Below are 20,517 nucleotides of genomic sequence, written 5' to 3'. Positions count from 1 at the left end.
TTTTACAGATTTTTATTGTATTTTTTCATTACCATTTAGTCCCCTTATACACAACTCCCCCCAAGCAATCACCTCACTGTTGTCCCTGTCCATGGGCCTTTTATCGTTTTTGCTCAATCCTTACACCCCTTAACCTTCGCTGTTAAACTACTCTCTGAGTCTGTCTCTATTTTCTTGTTAGTTCAGTTTGTTCATTAGATTCCACATATGAATAAAATCATATGGCGTTTGTCTTTCTCTGATTGGCTTATTTCGTTTAGCATAATGTTCTCAAGATATGAAGCAGCCCAAGTAGATATGAAGCAGTCCATCAGTAGATAAGTGGATAAAACAACTATGGGACATTGGGATACTACTCAGCCATGTTAAAACAAAACAAAACAAAACAAAACAAAATTTTACCCTTTGCTCTATACACAGATTAGAATCAGGTCTCACATACCATTTCTGTCTCAGTCTGCAGTTCTTCTCTTAGGAGTAGCTTTCCTACTTTCACTTGGCTCTTTTGGGTTTGGGTTTGGGACTTTCTGCTGGGTCCTTTAGATGCTACTTTTAATGTCCCTCAGAGTCCTTATTGTAACTGTAAACTTTCTCACTTCTTAGTCTCTTATCTAGAGTTCCTGGAGGGAATCTTTTAAATTCTAGACCCTGGCAAGGGGTTTGCAATCAGGCTAAATAAACATTTTTTGATGAAGGAAACAAACTATCTAAGTAAAAGTCTCTGGTAATCACTGAAAGGTGCAATAGAATTGCTGGTTGTGGGTTGTTTGTTGATAAAAAGCTGATATTGAGAAGAGCTATCTCCTAAGAGTAATTTAGTTATCACTAAAGGAAAAGTCAAGGCAAAGACAGTGGATTTTGGTTCTGTAAGGCCAGCTTCGTTATGTCAGATAACTGAAGTGAGTCCTTAATTTAGAGAACTTTGCTGTCATAATAACCTAATTGCAATGTGAAGTGAAGTACTCCTACTACTGTTCTATAGTTCAAAAATCCCAAGGAAAATTCAGGAGAAATTATGGAGGAAAAAAAGAGAAAAATGGAAAGAAAAGTTGTACTGAATTATTTTACTTTCTTAGTCTTCTTCCTTACAATATGATCACAAAATCCAAAGGAGCACTGCACACCAGCCGGCAGCAGCCAAAGTTCCCCTTAAAATACAACTCATCGTCATATTATTTCTTTTTCTCAGTGGTTCCCTGTCTCACTCACAGCAAAATGAAAAATTCACAGTGTGAAGAACACGACTCTCTGTGATTGGCCCCTGCTCCATCTCTGGCCCCATCTCTCACCACTCTCCTTCTGCCCCTCCGTTCCAGCCACACTGGTCCCTAGACTCTTCTTTGAATATATCTAGAATACTCCCATTTCAAGGTCTTGGCAGACATTTTTTCCCCAAGTCCCCAAAGCTCTTCCACTTTTTTCCAAGAACCTTTTCAAATCTTATCCATTTAGACAATTTACCCCTGTTCCGCCTTAAAAAAATAAAGCGATGCTACCTCCCACCTGCTCATATTCTAGTCCTCTAAACTAAGTTTCCTCCCACCCTTATTAACACCTAACATTATTTATGTACGTATGTACACATTCATATATACATGAGTATCTGCAAATATTCATTTTAAGCCTTAAAAATGGACATTTTTCTAGATTTAAAAAATGTTAAACCATAGTAAAGACAGAAAATACACAATAGTTATTAACAACTCTAAGCTTTTTAAATTACCTGTCCCTAGTAATATTAGGAAATAAATGCAAGATGACACGTACTTCATTCGGAGAGTGAGTAAATAAATAGCTGAGGAAAGAATTAAATACACTCTACTCATTCCCCTGCCTTTTATGGTAGAAGTGAGAAAATTTACTCACAGTTGCATAAGGTGGTAGCTACTAATTATAACAAAACTGAGCCTGGAATCCACTTCTTTATTCCAGTATAGTACCCCTTCACAACATGTTAATTCTCACTTAAGAACTTTTGTCCTAAAGTTTCTTAAAACAAAATCTTCCCGACACAGCTTCCCTCTATACAGTATCATAAGACTTAATGTGATCAAATCATAAGAATTAATATAATTAATGAATTATTGAATAAATATTCAACAGTTTAATAAATACCACACCTAGAAAAGTTAATGAAGATATATGAAGTCATATCTTTATTGCTCTAAACTATAGTAATAGCTATAGTTGTTGAAATCCTTATATTTTGAACATCCACTCTGGTCTAGGCACTTTAGCTATTTCTCCATTCCTCACGCGCCAGCAAGGTAGATTTTTAGTCCCATGGTTCAAATAAAGAAAATGAAATTCGGCGTGTCACGGCACATTGCCAGTATCACACAAAACCTGAACCGGGCCGGAGACAGGATTCAGACCAAGGTCACCTGTGCTAGCGCCTTGCTTTGTCTCATGCCCCATGACCCTCTGTAGATAACAATGAGGAACTCGAATAACAACTGATGTAATTGAGCTTATCTGCTTATGTGAAATTTTCCATGATCATGGTAGTGAGTGGGATTCCAAGCCAATCTCTGCCACTCTAGAGAAGCAAGGTGACAGTAACAAGGTACGTTGGAATGCATTGTCTCTATTTACATGATTAGGACCAAGAATACACCAATCCTGGCCTTAGAGGATTAAAAGAAAAGCATCCATAAGATATGTAAAATTTGGATAATCTCTACACTAGAAAGGCAAAGAGGGAGGAACAAAACATCAGATGAAAATGAAACCTTTGCATTTGTTTTCTTCGTCTGCTAGGAACAAGCGTCTTAGAAAGCTTTACAATTATAATTAACTATTGTGTATTCTCTGGCTTTGAGATGGCATAAACACATGTAAAAGAGAGAAAAGCCCTTTGTAAGGGCTTAGAAAGTAAAAAGTGAGTTTTTAATTTTTCTTTCATCTGATGGTAATTTATGCAGAAGTTAATAACGTATTTGTGGCTCCGAGCTGCCCGTTGTGGAGATTTCTCTCAACCAGTCTCTCCTCTGATCCCTGCCATATAGAGCCGTCATCTCAGGGCTTATGACACATTTACCAAAGAATGGCAATACGCTGATTAATTCACATTCTGTAGACACTCTGAATTGCAGATCCTCTGAAAACCTACGGTATTAAATGTTCTGACTCTTCTCTAGCTTGTTACAAACAATCGGAGGAGAGAGTGAAGGGGAAATTGGATGTGTGTGTGCAGAGCAGTGGGAAGAGGAAGAGTGCTGACTACTGAAGGAGATAGAAGTCACGGGAAAGAGAGATTTCACAAAGGAAACAGGGGTTACTTCTATATCCACACAGGGTATAATTAAATTGTTGTGTCTTTTATAAAGGAAAAACTGAATTCCACGGCTGCCAAATCACTAGAGAATAGAGACAATAGTGCTTGAAGAAGTGCAGAATCTTTCTAAGTTGATGTTTTAAATGAATTCACCATGAATAAAGTATGTCCCATAATGACAGCTTAAAGGTCTACTTCATAAAAATGTTATTAAAGTACATTATTTATAGCTGCCTTTTGTGGACTTGGCTCTTATTCATGACTCACACAGTGTATGGTCATAATCACAGGCAGAGTGTATAATGGAAGCATTAACTCAATATGGACTAAGGCAAGAATACTGTATCACCACAATAAAGTTCCAGATATATTCATTTAAAGGTAGAATTTACTACACAAGAGCATTCTCTTTAAAAAAAAATGGAAAGAATATCTTCCATCTTATGGACTCAAACATCTACTTTTATTTGAGGTTTACTTTGTAAGAATTACTAATTGACACAACTTTTAAATGAAATATTTCTTCATCTACATTGGGGTGTCAAACTCATTTTCATCGGGGGCTACATCAGCCTCACGGTTGCCTTCAAAGGGCAGAAATAATTTTAGGACTGTATAAATGTAACTACTCCTTAACTGTTAAGGATTTGAAATTACATTCAGCCCCTTGAAGGCAACCACAGGGCTGATGTGGCCCCTGGTGAAAATGAGTTCAACATCCCTGATCTACATTATTAAACTCAGAGACTTGGGTAGTGAGTTGTGATTTTATTGTGACTAAGGAATTGAGTTTTGATATATGTTAAGAGTATTTACAAGTGCTCCATATTCTAATGAACCCCTTTTTTAGTGCATGCCATCAGAAGGTGATGTTTAGCAAAGGCCAATCCGATGACCTGGCACACATGTTTATTTTAGTAAGTTGGAGACCCCTTCCTACATAAAATTTTCCCAGAGAAGCTGAGAAGAAGAATACTCAAAAGAATCTTTTATTTAGAATTTTAAACACGGCGTCCATATTTAATATGTATGAACCTTTAAGAAATGGCAAAGTGGAGCTCAACTGGTTTATTTCTAACTGGAGCTATCAGAGACTGACTTCTTGACTTCGTGCTTACGACCGGAGTGCCTGTGACGGTACAGGGCAGACGCACTCACGTGGGGCGTGACTGTGCCTCTCCCTTTGCCACTAACATGACTCTCGGAGTCACAAAAAGAGTTCTTCATAAATTATACTTCTAACACTGACAGGAAGTATTGTCTTTGATCTTGTAGGTAAAAAAAAGGACACCTAAGGGAATGAATTAATTCCAATATCTAATAAGATGCAGTCATTAGTAGATAAGCATTCACACTAGAATTGTTCATGGAATTTCTCCAGCATAGTAATAATCTCATAATAGTCCTGGGGAATGGAAATCTTTGACTGGTTCACATCTATGCTTAAAAAACAAATGACAAAGGGAACATATTTTAAATATAAGGTAAATAACACGACTAATTGAAAAAAAAATCAATTGATATTTCTAACAATAACTGTACTTATAGCTGCATCAAACCTAAAAAAAAAAAAAAAAAACCTGAGCATTCTATTTCTACAACTCCTGTACTTCTACATAGCTCTGGTATTTGAAATGAATACACTTACCAAAAAAGGCCGGGGATGTCCAATTGCTACACGGCTATGGCTGGGCATTGAGTTTCCATCTGCCCCGCAGAACAAGGCTGTCTCGGGTCTCTGAAACAGAAATATTTTATGAAGTTTACAGGCAACACATACCATTCTATGTGGCATCCAGCCTTCCTGCTACTTCTGGGTGCAAAAATGGTCTGAGCACTCTGGCTGATACAGCCACTCAGAAAGGGCAGTGGCAGTTATGTCCCTGACACACTGCCAGACAAATGTCACCAGGCTCCAAATGCCTGTTGACAAGAGGCAGATTTGAAAAGCAGTTAAACCAAAATAGACATTGTTAATGGCTTAGTGTATTATTTCTAATAAAGCTGAATATGTGAAAAGGTAACAAAAATAATTCTTTTAGCTTACCTGTATCTTTCTTCAGGAAATACACTTTAATTTCATGTATTACTATTTCACTTTAGGCCCTAGAAATTGTTTTGTTCAGGAAGCTCAGGCTCTCTTGTTTATTAGTTGTAGACAATATTAACAGCCTGCAATGTTATGCACTTACTATGAACCAGACATTGTGCAGCGTGCTTTGTAAACATGGTCTCACTTTAAGGGAGGTATTATTATCTTACAAATGAGGAAAATAAGGCTTAGCATGATTAAATCACTAGCTCAAAGTCACAAAGCTATCTGGAGGCAGAATTGACTTAACAGTAATCCTTCTTTCTAATCTTAGTTTTTCTTTTGTACTAAATTTTTGTAAAGAAAATATTTTAAATTTCTCTTCTAGAAAAAGAAGGGGAAAAGAAGAAAGCTGAGAAGAAAGTGACTTCTGAAACAAAAAAGAAGGGTAAGGAATTTAAAAACTGTCCAACACATAAATAGATTAGTATCCATTTATAATGCTGCTGGTAAAGCTATAGCTTTCTAGGGAAGAAATTTCCTTAATAATTTCATTGTTGTTAGTAACAACCAGTCTGGAGACTTATAAATGTTTCAAATAAAGTTGAAATTGATCAATGTCAAAAGAAAATTCAAGCCTAAACACTTTTTAAAACCTATTACTGAATATTTTTCTTAGGCGTAGCTGTTTAAGTCTAATTCAGTATTGGCGTGCATATAAATATGATGACTACTATTTAATTCATTCAGTTTAATACAAAATCTCTTCCAAAAGAACAACTAATTTAATGTAAAGGGAAGAAACTAGCCGATTACTTTGCCATCTTCTGCTCTTTTTAGATGGTTGTTTTCATGTAGTACATCTGACGTCCCAAGCAAGCCCCTGACATTTCTGAGTTTCTGACTCACCTTTTAGAGTCCTGATAGCCCAGAGAACATACAGTATATTCCTATTAAAATCCTTTAGAAAAACTAACAATGACACTGAATGTTTCTACTATCATGAAAGACTTTCTTGACCGTAGCAAAAATTCGCTCCTTTCTGCAGACAAAGCACACCAAAACCACCACTCTGTTACGAAGGTGCCAGTTCATTCATATTTGGCACGATTCATGGCTTTGACCTCGGATTACTTTATATAAGTTGAATTGAATGCATTAATGGTAGCCATGCATGCCCTGATATGTAAGAATTAAACAGGTAGAGGCTTACAATTTTCTCATTTCACTACCAGAAAAAGAAGATGTCAAAAAGAAAGCTGAGAAGGAAGCTGCCATTGATGTGAAAAAAAAAGGTACTATACTTTCTTTGTTTCCTTAGTTATATTATGTTTAGGGTGCTTAAAAGAATCGGAGCACTGTAGCTGCTATCTTGCACCCCCACGTGTGCATGCTTATTCTCAGCTGGTCTGCCAGAGACCCCCTGAGTTCCAATCCTAGTGCCTGTGAGGCCCAGTTTTCTCTCCAAGAAGATGAAAGAAACTATCATGAACCAAGACAAACTCACCCAACCGCAGGCAGAAGTGCTCACTGGTGGGAAAGGCACTGCCCATAGAAAGAAGACGGTGGTTCACAGAACTGCAGAGTAGATGATAGAAAACTTCAGTTCTCTGTAAAGAAGTTAGGTATAAACAATATCTCTTGTATTGGAGAGGCACCGGTAAGTATGTTCACAAATCAAGAAACAGTGATCCCCTTTAACAACCCTAAAGTTCGGGCGTCTCTGGCAGCGAACACTTTGACCATCACAGGCCATGCGGAGACAAAGCAGCTGGCAGAAATGCTAGTCGGCATCTTAAATCAGCGCAGGGCAGACAGTCTGACTAGTTTAAGGAGACTCGCTGAAGCTCTGCCCAAACAATCTGTGGATGGAAAAGCACCACTTGCTACAGGAGAGGACGATGATGAAGTTCCAGATTTTGTGGAGAATTTTGATGAGGCTTTTAAGAATGAAGCAAACTGAATTGAGTCAACTTCTGAAGAAGATAAACTTGAAGAAGTTACTGGGAGCTGTTATTTTATATTATGACTGCTTTTTCAAATTTTGTTTATGGGTCAGATAAAATTTATATCTCTAATATTTTTAAGCCTTAGCCCCTTGGACACTGCAGCTCTGCAGTTTTTGCTTCTACACAAATCATTCTTTGAAGTCAATTAAGCTGAAGAAGCCTAGGAATAAAGTTTGAAACAAAGGTTAATAAAGTTTTTTGCCTATTAAAAATAAAATAAAATAATCTTGGGGCAAATTAAACAAACTGGATATAGATACTTAAATCTGTCTATGTACAGATGTCAAATAAAAAGTTGCACCAGATAAACAGGCAGGGAAGACTTTATTCAAAGCTATTGCAATGGGGACAACAAACCAGAACTTATTCTGAACTTAATTTCACTGAAACAAAAACAGGAGGGATTTTAAGAGATGAAATGGGACCGGGGGACGGAATGTAAGTCATCTGTATTTGTTAATTAGCCTTACTCAAAAGAAAACATTATCTTATCTTCATGACAGGAATGTATTGTAGTATTACCACTTGGAGCAAGGCACCCACAAGAGTTAGGTTCTTACCCACCCAGAAAAACTGGGAAATAAAGGTGCTCTCTTTCCTGATGATTACATTTCAAAGGAATGAGTCCCAGGCCCCTGAGAAAGACATTCTTGTGCTGTAAAACTGGGAAGATGTTTTTTAAAAAAGATTTATACCTCAAAGGAGCAGAGGAATAATTTAAAATTATAAGTTTTCTACATGAAATTTTCTAAGAAAAGGGAGGTCAGGATAAAGGCCACCTGAAGTTTAGCGTAGCTGAGGGGACCTTTAGGCCATGCTGGTAAAGACGTAATGAAATTGAGAGGCATGTAAAGAACAACACCACCACTTTGAAAAGATAAGAAGTGAAGAGAGAATAATGCATCCCATTCAAGAAATAGCATTGTTCAACAGCTTAGATTTTTGCTTTAAATTTAGTTCTGTTTTTATTCTTGTTCAAACATGAATATTTGCTTCTATTCAGGTTCAGCTTAAGTCTAGGTAGTAAAAAATATAGTCACCTCAAATGTAATGGCTTGATGATAAGTGTTCTTACCCCAAATGTTTCCCCCACTAGTGTCAGTGATGCTTAAAATTCCATCATTAGAAATATTACAATTCCTTTGAGTTATGAAGGGATTGTCCTCTATTAAAATGCAAGTCTTAGGGCTGGTGTGTATGGGGTAACAGACTAATTCCTCTCAGATATTAACACTTAATGTGAGTGAGATTTCCAGATCTTTGCGGTACAATAATAAGCTGAAAACAATACCCTGGAAAATGAGTCAGTAGGTAAGTTTTATGATGAAGAGGTTGAAGGGAAATGTTCAAGATAGGACACTGTCTGGGGAGAGCAGTCTCGGCTGATGGCATTAGTGAACCCTCACTGAGAAGGTGATAGCATAGGGGGGGGGAGGGCTGGTGGTGAAGGACCCTGGAAAGGAGATTTTAAGATGCCAAACTAGACATTGATTACTCTTAGTAACAAATAGGAATTTCAGAAAATCCTGACGTCATGCTACAAATGGAGTACAAAAAAATAGTAGAATATTGAATTCATATATAAAATTGATATATCATTGATTTGATATGTAAGTGGGACAGAAAAAATTGTAGAATGTTGAATTGCATGATTGTATGGCTCATGAAATATCCAATGAGAGACAGCCAGATGTTTTGTGGATCTGCGAGTTGAGCACAAATTATTTTGCATTTGAAATTTTTCTTATAAGGATATTGTAGAGTCTGTTGCATTATTGAACATTTATTAATTTTGTTTTATTTAAAACTTCATAACCCTGATGATATATGTGTGGATATATATACATATATATACATATATATTTTATATATCTATAAGAAGAAAAGGAAACCACAGTTCTGCTTACATGATGATACTGAGAAACTGGTTGTTGCTTGGGTCAGTTTGTGTTTGACAGTTACATGAGAAACAAAGATCTTCTTCCTAGACCATCAGTTTTACTACAATATTTTCACAAGAAAGTTTTGAATTATAATGTTCAATGTATTTATCATATGTATGCAAAAGCAGAAAAAAACTTTTAGCAAAACTAAATGGTGTGTATGGTGGTAGAAGTGGTTGTTTTGGTTTTAGTTTTTGAGAGGAAAGGCAAAACGTGTTCATGGGCAGTGAGTGATGGGAAATCTGATATTTCTGTGCTCCTGGGAGACCTGTGTCATTAGCCCAGCAGTCACGGTAAAGCGAGGCTGTGCATCCCTGTACGAGAACTGATTATGCCAGTGTCACATCCTCCAAGGCCAGTGCTCATCCACTGAAGCAGAGACAGAGTAGGCTGATTGCTCCGCACATCTGGGAAAGGGCTGCTCAGCTAGGGTTGAAAAACAAGCCTGCCTTTCCTGTAACCAGTTTTCTGTTGACTTGTCATTTTTACTTTTGAATACACAAAATATTGTTGGATTTTACAAGTCAGTTCAACATACAAGCTCTTAGTCCCCAAATGCTCAAATTGTGTGTTTGTATATGTGAGAGACAGACATGTTTAATTAGTACTAGTTTTTAATTTCTATCTGTCTTTAGAGTTTAACAATTCTTCCCTTGTATTTTTATGTTAGAGCAATGTGTTATAAAAGAAGCCAGTTTGAAACTTGTTATGAAACTAGTAAAAATTTCTTGAGGTAATGAGAGAAATTGATAATGACCTGACATCTTGTAGAGCTGGGGGCACATATATAATGTCTTCCTAAAATAGTCAGAGAAATATGGCAAAACATATGATATTACTACTCTAATCCCAAGTAGTAGCACATTTAGAGGGCATATGATATGCCAGATGCTTATTTAATATATCAGTTTTACTATGATATTTTATTATATTTATATTATCTTTTAGTATTTATGTCAAGCTAACATACATTTATTTATGTTATAGTATGTTATTATACCTTATACATTTATATTTTTATTATGTAGATGTAAAGGAACCTTAGGCTAAAATTCTGTTGTGAATTTAATGAGCCTCTATAGCATGAAACCAGTAAATCACACTTTGCTAATAATGTTAGGGAATACTGGGTAGGATTTTATGTGATATAAAAAATTGCTAGCCCATCAATTAATAATGGTTGAAACTGGGAAATTGGCACATCAGGGTTTATTATAATAATCTCTTGTTTTTTTATAGTTTTGAAACCATCCATGGTGGAAATAAATAAATAAATACCTACCATTTAAGAGACATTGTATAAGCCCTGGCTGGTATAGTTCAGTGGATTGAGCGTGGGCTGCGAACCAAAAGGTCACCGGTTTGATCCCCAGTCAGGGCACATGCCTGGGTTGTGGGCCAGGTCCCCTGTAAGGGGCACGGGAGAAGCAACCACACATTGATGTTTCTCTCCCTCTGCTTCTCCCGCCCTTCCCCTTGCTCTAAAAATAAATAAATAAATAGATAAAATCTTTTTTAAAAAAGAAAGAAAAAGGAGCAACATTGTATAAAAAGAAAAAAACATGGTTATTTTACAATATTATTAGATATATTTCACCCTGAAAAATGCTATGAAAAAAAGCAATCAAGAAAGGAAATAGAAACTTTTAAAATACATTTCCCTATGCGTGTAGCAGACTTCAGTGCTGACATATAAAAACACTACTTCGTACAAGCATAAGGGCTTCTGTATAGGGAAATGGATGTACATAAAATTGTCGAAAGGACTTGACGAATTAAAATTAAGGAGCCGCTACTGTATTACTGAGCACCATGCACAGCAATGGTCAGTAAGCTGCTTCATTCATCAAAACTGTCTCCACTGCCTCCTCTTAACACCCACAGGCTAGACAATGGAAATGCTGAGGCCAGCCTCAGTAACCAAGATCAAAGTGACCTTTGTTTACCAAAGCATTTCTGCTTTTCAATCTCCTCTAGGTACATCCATTTGGTGGAATTAAATACGCTGCAAGCGAGTCAGGGAGATGCAGTTTTTCGACATTCCAATTTTTCCTATTAGAAAGATGGTAGACAAGAAGTTGAAAGAGGTTGTCTAAGGTATCTACCATAAATATACTTTCAGAAATGTTTTAGAAGATAAGCTTCACATAATAAGAAGTGTTGTTTGAAGGTCTCTACCAAGCATTGTAGTAGGTGTTGAGTACACGGAGGGGGATAAACAGATGTAAGCATTTCTTAAACGGAGCTTACAGTTTGATAGGTGAGGCACATGGTGAGTAAATGGACACAACGTCCATAAGCACAACTTAGGGTAAGAGCCGTGGAGGAAGCAAATTTGGAGCAACCATAGGAAACAATGGGTGGAGTAGGGAGCTATTTTGGCGAATAAGCTTGTTAGAGCAGCCCCCTCCCAGAGACGTTTACATTGGAATGTGATGCATTGGAAGGATCCAGCTATGTGTGCCTCCTTTTGTGGTATGAATATGATGTGTGAGTCTGTGATGTGTATACGTGCAATTTGTAGAAGAGAAAGCACAGAGGATCAGAATATAGAATATGCAGGGACATGTGTAGGTGTTTAGATTTATTAAAATTATAGTGGGAAATTCGTGAAGGGTGTCAGCAGTGGAGAAGAATATTCAGATTTGTGTTTAATACAAGTATATTCTCATTTGGGTAATGAGGTACAAGTAAAAACGAGAAGAATTAAGCCAATTAAAAGAAGGTGGCTCATCCAAATTTTGTATTTTAAGTGTTTTACAAATATGAATTCATTCAATCTTTATAATAAATCAAGAAATAAACTCTTAGAATCTTCATCCTAACATTGAAGGACCTGCCAGTATGGCTCAGTGGGTTGGGCATGGCCCTGCAAGGCCGAAGGTCTCCATTTCCATTCCTGGTTGGGGCACATGCCTGGGTTGCAGGTTCAGTACCAGATTGGGGCATGTGTGAGAAGCAACCAATCGATGTTTCTCTCCATTTCTTTCTCCTTCCCTTCCCCTCTCTCTAAAACATAAATATTTTTTAAAATTTTAAAAAATAAAATTGAGGGACTTAAGATATAGAGAGTTTAAGTAACTTGCCTAAATTCACACAGTTAGTGGTAGATAAGCCTATCCACAGTGTGTATACTCTGAACACCTAAATAAAAGGGTCTGGAACTCAGAGGAGATTCTGAAGTGAAACTATAAGTACAGTAATCCATGTAGATCACAGTTAATGCCCTGAGGATAGATGAGATTACCCAGAGAGATTGTGTCAAAAGAACAGGAGAGTAGAATACAGAGTCAGGGCCTAGAGAATTCCAAAATCTAGAGATTAGGTATTTGAAAATAAAGCAGAAAAGCTGAAAGGAATTTCAAAAGAAGCTGAAAGAAAAGCAAAAGGTTTCGGTATTAGAGACATTTCAGAAATGGTTGGTTGATAGCGTATTACAATGCTATCAGCTTTGTGAACGTCGCTTAGACGTTATGATATGAGGGCAGAAAAGACAAGAGCAGGTTCTGTGCAGACACAGGACAAAGCCAGGTTGCAATGGAGGTACAAACATGGGGGAAGAGAGTGGAGTGTTTTTTGTTTGTTTTTAATTGTGGCTTTGGAAGGAGTAGAGGCTTTTTGGTTTTGTTTAGTCCTGCATTGAGAGGTGAATTTAGAGTGTGATGGACATAAAGGGATACACAAAGAAGCAGAGTATGAGAGGAAATTTAATAGATAATTTAGAATTCATTGCTTGATGAGCACATCAGGGAAAATAATGCACTTTTTTTCAGAGATAACACTACAGCCACTCTAATAGTAAAAAGCTGGTGTTTTCAAGTTATGAAGAATAATTCATCCAAATTGTCCAATAATCAGAGGCATGCATAGGGAAGATATACAATAGAAGATTAGGTGACTTTGGTGATAAAACTAAAACTCCCCTCATATATTCCAAGTCGAAAGCCTCAGTTTTAGAAAAAGGCATATCCCAAATTTCCTCAGTGCTTACTGTAGGGCAAAAGGTAAGTATGTGAAATGTGCTTTAGCAACAAGTTTTAAAGATCATTCATTCAGTTAAAATTTTCCATCAGAACTTTACATTAAAATATCTGTGTGGTAATAAGTTGACCAGATAAAATTAATTCAGTATAAAGCTCATGGGCTTGTGCTGTTTCAAAGAACACGACATACCTGTTTCCATAGAGTACTTTCAATTACAGTGTGGGACAAATACTACTAAATTCTGCACAAACTAAAACCTTTGGCTATTTATTTTTTCTGTGTAAGAATTGCTTTTGTCATTGAGAAATTGCAAAAAATCCTCTAAAGAAGCTTATAGCTTTGAATATGTATATCATCAAATTATATGTCTACCAGAAATAGATTATCTTCATTTTTATTTTATGACTCTTTGGTAACAGGTTGTTCTAGCTCAGAACTCAAAATAATTTACATGGCAGATTACGAACTACTAAAATATATTTATATGTACTTAAAAGTAATAAAAGTAACTTCCATGAAATGTTCGTATGTACAGAAATAATCGGGCAAGATAACATACACTACCTTTCATGAGTTCACTGTTAAATTTCAGTTTAAAAGAGCAACATTCCATTTTCCAGATGTACATTTTGAGAATATAGTAGCTTTTTAATGTTCACCTCATCTCCTTCTCTCTATTTGAAAAGCACTTGATTTTAGAAAGTTATATGATATTTTAATTTTATATTTTGCACACATACATCTGGACAAGATTTGACAAATGCATTAGCTTAGTATTATCTGTTAGACGCTGAAATTTACATTAACTTTTTTAAGGATTCTACATATATTTTAGTACTCTACAAGTCAATATCAAGTTATAAAATGCATATACTTCATTCACATTTGAATGAAGTTGCAGCAATTATAGTAAAGTATGTTCTAGATGAAATTATTTTAAAAAATTGTTCTGACAGGTAAATAATTGGAAACCTGGCACAAATAGGACCTGATCCCATTAGTAGTTCTCAGCCCCGACTTACAGGTGCTCCATAATTACAGAGCAACAGTATATTGCTTTCCAATGAGCTTTTTGTTCCCAAATAGATTAGGTTGCAAGTCTGAATTCAGATAATGGCAGCTTGACTATATTAAAAACATTTATAATGTTTGAATTGAAGGCAAGATAATACATTTTATTTTCAAATGTTTTGTAATCATAGAAATCATTCACAACATTTGCTTATTCTCTTGAGGGTAAGAAATTTTGTAATGGAACAATTCAGGAAAGTCTGCTGATTTGTTTCTTAATATGATATCTTTGATTACCTCTTATATCACATCTGGATTAGCTGAATAGAAGCTAACCTGCTTCAGGGCAGGCTAGAGGGGACCAATATCTTGACGTGCTGGGGGGTCTCTGAGGGAATCCTCCATGCTCTAGCAGGTATGGGGGAGGGACAATGCAGACAATAGAGGAAGGCATTTTGGCTTAAAAAATAAGTTCAAAATACCATACATTCGAAAACTCAAAAAAAGGAAGAGGTTTGTATTAGAAATTATTTAGGCTTGGAAAAGAGAACAAGTAGACAACTATTTTTAACCTTTTTGATGTTTATTATGGAGAATCAGACTGTCCTCCCTTTGACAATGAAAACAAAATCAACGATGAACTTGAGTGTGAAAGAGTCGTTATATTTTTGAAGTACTTTCAATAGGAAGAATTGAAATACATATGAGGAAGAATCAATGAATAGGTTATGAAAATTTTTCTCTGCATTAATCAACATATTGATATTTTGAGCCTTTATTGTACCCATATTAAATTAATTCTAATTGCAGGTTATATTCAGAATAAATTTCTATAAAAATTAGAAACAAAACACTTTAATTTAACATGAAAACAAACTGGCCTTTTACAAACATCTTATATTCATTTTTAATGAGAAGATTACACAGAGTGAGACAAGAAGTGAGATGTTTGTTAAAAACGATTTTTTTAATTTTAAAATATGGGAGGATTTTTACAAATTTTGTAAATATATTTTTGAAAAATAACATAGCCAGAGTTTTCTTTGTGATCTGAGATAAACATTTAAGCATATGGTTGCAAAATATGCAGTAAAAATGTTATTATTTGTACTAAAATCTCTGGCATTTTTCTTTGACTGAAAGTAAAGCTTAAAAACATCAACATAACATTTCCATCAATTCCAGTCTCTCTGGGAAAACCAAAAGCAGATTTTAAAAATAACTTAACAAATTGTACCAATATATATTCCTTTTATCAAGCACATTTAAAAGTAATAATAACAGTTAAATATATTCTCTGTTTTCTCATTTAATACTTAATAACAACTCTTGAGATATATATATTATAATACCCATTTATAGAAAGGGAAACCCAGGATTGGAGCAGGTAAGTAACCTGGCTGTGGTTCCCAGATAGTAAAGGAGCAAAAGCAGTGGGAAGTTCACCAAATAAAGCTCATTGTCTTTTGTAACCTGCATACATTTCTTTTCAACTTTGTAGATTGCTCAAATATCTCTTTCCTTTCTTTTCCTTTTTTACTTTTCTTTTCTTTTTCCTCCTCTCCTCTCCTCTCCTCCCTTCTTCCCTGCCTTTTTCTTTTTCCCCTAGTTACTTTAAGGTCATATTGCAAAGAGGCATAACCATAGAGGAAAGAAATAAAGAAGATATATTATCAATCTGATTTTTCTTTCTTGTAATAATTATGTTTTCTTACATTCATTCACTCAATAAATATTTAATATGTGCACAATATCTGCAAGGAAATCTGCTAAATATTGGAGATAGATCGATGTAAAAGACGTGGAACATGTTCTCAGAGACCTTAGCATAGAGGCTAATAAACACATAATGTACTATGAGCACTATCACCATAGAGCATATACAAGAGCTCACACTAAGATCAAAGTGAGTATAGAAACTGTAGTAGGTTAGTGGCCAGTAGAGATTTACGACAGGGATGCCAGAGAAATGTAATAAGTTATTTGACCTAGGTGCATTTAACGTGTTTTCAAAAAGGATAAACACTGGAAGATGTAAAATTTTAACAGTGGTTTATCACTAATGTTACTTGTTCTCACAAGAGGTAGACCATGTAAAATAAGAAATTTATCAGTTTATCTAACTACAGTTCTAGAGTAAACTGGTTCGGTTTGGCTTGATCCAGGAGATCAAATGATGCCTTTAGGATGAGGTTTATCTCTCTATTTTTAGACTCTGCTTCCTTGATATTGGCTCACTACTTCGCACACTGGTCACACGTGCTGCCTGCTCTACATCCTCACGTGTTCGTGACCAATGGAAAAAGAATAGGCCAACTTCCTGAGGGCTCAAACAGAAAACCATGTTTGAATTATGTTGGTCCTTATGGGCCTATTTCTGAATTAACCTTTGTGGTAACGGTGAATTGTCTTAGCTTAGGCTATAGGTCCTATCCCTTGAACAGAACAATTAAATAAATTTTGTTTAAGATATTTGCACTAAAATTGGAAGGTGGGCATTTATTCCCTCAAAACTAAATTAGTGTAATAAAATCACAATAAAATGGAATATTAACTATATGGAAAAAATATGTGTTAGTTCTCTTCAAGAAGTTACTTCCAGGTAGTGGTGATATGTATGATTTTATTTTTAAAAATTTTATTTATAGGATAAAATAAGGGAGAACTTCAGCTACCATCTATGGAGAGAATACTTAAACATTTTAGAAAAGCAACTCAAAATTGGATAATGAAATGTAATATAGGCCCCCAAAAGAAAATGAAATTGTAGATTTCATTCATTAAAACACTATGTTTTAATTAAAGAATATTCTAAATATTCTTTAAATAAATATTTAAATTAAAGAATATTTAATTAAAGAACATTCTTTATTCTAGAATTAGAGAATTCTAGAATAAAGAATGAAATTCTTCCATCGTACTTTGTAGAATTAGCATCTCATTGGAATAAGAATCTGTAGTTTTAGCAAAGATCTTTTGAAAACAGATGATATTCAGAAGAGAGTACTTTGGGAATGTGAATACATACCACGGAAACAAGAAAGCAGGGAGAACACCGAAGTGATATTCATAACTTTAAAGTGCTTCCCTATTTAGCTATACTCACTCTTTTATTACCCATTAATATTATCACTCAGTAGTCAAACTTACAAGAAGACAATGGGGAATGTTCAAGATTATACAGAAAATATTTATAGTCAGTGAAGTCTACCATTCCAAATATTCAAGTAGAATAAAAAGTAAGCATTTCTCTAGGATTTGTTGAGGAAAATCCTATAAGAAGGATAATTTACCCTGAATGGTGTGGCTCAGTGGGTTGGTTATCATGCCAGAAACCAGGAAGGTGGCTGGTTCAATTCCTGGTCAGGGCACATGCTTGGGTTACCGGCCAGGTCCCCTGCTGGGGGTGTGCAAGAGGCAACTGAATGGTGTTTCTCTCCCTCTCTTTCTCTCTCCCTTCCCCTCTCTCTACAAATAAATAAAATCTTTTTTAAAAAAGAACAATTATGTTAAAGTAAAAAGGACTTATAAGACTGTATTTTCCAAAACTAAATATCTGGCTAAATTAAACTAATGTCTGGATTTTTTAACTTTTGTAATAAAGCTTTTTATTAACATGATTTCATATTTGGCCATTTGTCAAATTCTCCTGATTAAAAAAATTTCTGGTCAAGAGCTGATTTCAGGAAGTGAGGTCACAGTTTATATTCATTGCATATAACCTAAATTCATACTTTCTCTACTGTCTGTCTACTATAGCATAAAATATTGTTCTGAATCTAATCAGAGCATGTTTTATTAATGTCTGCATAAGCCCAGGACACTATAAAAAAGGAAATAAAATATATAACATGTATGGAATAATGATTAATTGCCCTCAGGGTAAAGAAATGTTTTGAGACATCTCAGTAGGAAAACTCCAATGACAATAGCTTAAGGTAGGAAGGACAATATAATAATTATTTATCATGCAAAAGACAGGGGGGAAAAGCTTGCAGACAACAGAATTTTGCACCTGGAAAATAAGAATTGTGATTACGTTTTAGGAAGTTTGCTTAAAACTTCCTAAGTAATTGAAGGAGGCATGGATGAGCATATATAATACTTACCTAATTAAAAAAGTCTTTTTCATCAAAAAATAATTTCACTCAGGAAAAAGAATGTAGCAATTATGTTAGTCACTGCCCATATCCTGTTAGTTATGTTAATCTCAAAATATAATGTCAAAAAGATGAACACATGAAAAGACTAATGCTAAAATACCTCAGAGGCAGATACAAATAATTGTCCTGAAAGGCATTATGCTGATGTAGAGGTGGGTGGGCACATATTCAAGTTATAACACATGAAAGGCCAAAAAAAAAATCACCATGGCACTAAGCATGTAAGTCTGTCAATAGAATATGATGAAATACTTCGGCCTGCTGTTCCCTAAAAGTATGTATATTCACTAAGGTTTTTAGGAATGTATACTGTTTCTTATTTTTGCTTCTCTATGCCTCCATGCAATGTGGACTCAGGGGACATTTGTAAAGTAAATGCTGAACCTTTTGAAATGGTGCTGCCTATTGGTTCACTTTTCCCTTTCTGAGACTACTGTTTCCAAACTGTTCCCCCTTTTCAATCCTCCTTCACCTTTTCACCTCCTTTCTCTATCAGCTGAATACCTTGCTTCTTAGTTCCCTTATAAAATAAAAATTAGAAGACAGCTCTCAGGAGCTCTGATCATTGAATCCACTAACATCCTTATTTTTCTCTTTATATCCTCCGTCTGAATACAATACAATACAATACAATGCAATACAATACAATACAATACATTGTTAAAATGTTCCTACTTATAGGGGCAACTATTACACTTGTGCAAATATGCTTTGCCTGTCTGCTATCTCAGGAACATTTCTCCAGCAATACTCTCCTCTGCAAATGTATTTCACTTCATATGCTGGTCATTCGAAGTAGCATACAATGTGCTACATATCATTTTTTTTATATTTTTAAAAAATGCCCTACTGTTAATGGTGCATCCCTCACAGAAACTGACTCATTTCTCAGATCCCTTTTAGAGCTCAACTGTTCATGAGTTGTCGACTCTCTTCTTCCAGTCTTTTTGTGTTTGCTCACTCAGGCCTTCACCCCCGCACAACTCTTGTCAAGGCCGCTCCTGACCTCCACATCACCAAAGCCAGACATGAATTCTCAGTTCTCAAAGAGCATTTGACAGCCAATCCCTTTTTCTTCACTCAGATTTTTAGGCAATACTTTTTTCTTTTTATCCTCCTTTTTATCCTCTCTGGTCACTCTTTTTTGGACCTTTTTTTTTTTTTTTTTTTTTGCTGGTTGCTTCCCTTTCTTTCTGCCATTTAAAAGCAGAAGCATCTAGAGCTTGAGTCTATGTCTCTTTCCCTGTACTCACTTCCTGTTACCTTGTAGAATCCCATGATTTTAATACTATATTTAAGATAATGAGCCCCAAATGTATGTCAAAGCTCCGATGTCTCGTTAAACTCCACATTTAGATATCCACTTGCTTATTCTACATATCTATTTAAATATGTATTAGACATCACCAAGTTAATATGGTTTGCAAAAAACAAACTCAAAAGTTCACACATGTACACACACACAACCCTAAATGTGTTTGCCATGCTCAACTTTTTCTTATCATTAAATTATTACACCATTTTTTTTGCATAGAGACAAACCTACATAGTCAGCCTTTACTCCTTTTTTCCTCCTTCTCCACCTATTATTAAATCTTGTCACCTTCACCTTGAAATATGTTTAGTAGTTGATGCTTTCTCTCTGTCTTTAAGAACCACCCCAGTTGAAGCACCATAGATATCTTGTGTCCATAGATAAGGTTATAATAGAACTGCAATAACAAAAACTCTACAACTGTCAGCAACTTTGACAGTTTATTTTTTTGTTTATGCTACATATTGGGAAGGGGCTCTTCTCATCATAGCTGTGCAGGTACCCAGGCCAGTGGAGACCCTACCTCCATCTGGTTCCACCTTTACAGAGGCTTCCATCTCCCTCAGAGTGAAATCTAAGGTCTCTGCAATGCTGTAAAAGGCTCTTCAGGAACCCATGGCTGGAAATAACTCTAGGGCAGCATCTCTCATGCAGCAAGGTCGTTAACTGAGGTTCTGACCACATGTCCTTTATACTCCTAACTGTTTGCTTTTGGAACATGTTTCTTCCATTTTAATAAAGCCTATAGTTTCAGCATTTGAGTTTCACAAGTATGTGCAAATT

General features: G+C 35.6%; 1 protein-coding gene and 1 pseudogene across 1 annotated transcript in view; both read left to right on the top strand.

The window, feature by feature from the left end:
* Window positions 1-20,517, top strand: part of TRDN (triadin) — a 306,741-nt gene that overhangs the window by 133,737 nt on the left and 152,487 nt on the right. The window contains exons 11-12 of the mRNA XM_053914068.2: window positions 5,698-5,757; window positions 6,545-6,604. Of these exons, the coding sequence (XP_053770043.1) occupies window positions 5,698-5,757; window positions 6,545-6,604 (120 nt within the window). The remainder of the gene's footprint in view (window positions 1-5,697; window positions 5,758-6,544; window positions 6,605-20,517) is intronic.
* LOC112297354 (transcription factor BTF3 pseudogene) lies at window positions 6,782-7,357 on the top strand (annotated as a pseudogene).

Source organism: Desmodus rotundus, chromosome 11 (assembly GCF_022682495.2).
Source record: "Desmodus rotundus isolate HL8 chromosome 11, HLdesRot8A.1, whole genome shotgun sequence".
Lineage (NCBI taxonomy): Eukaryota > Metazoa > Chordata > Mammalia > Chiroptera > Phyllostomidae > Desmodus > Desmodus rotundus.
The sequence above is the reverse complement of the archived record's forward strand: the minus strand, read 5'-3'. Positions and strand labels throughout refer to the sequence as shown.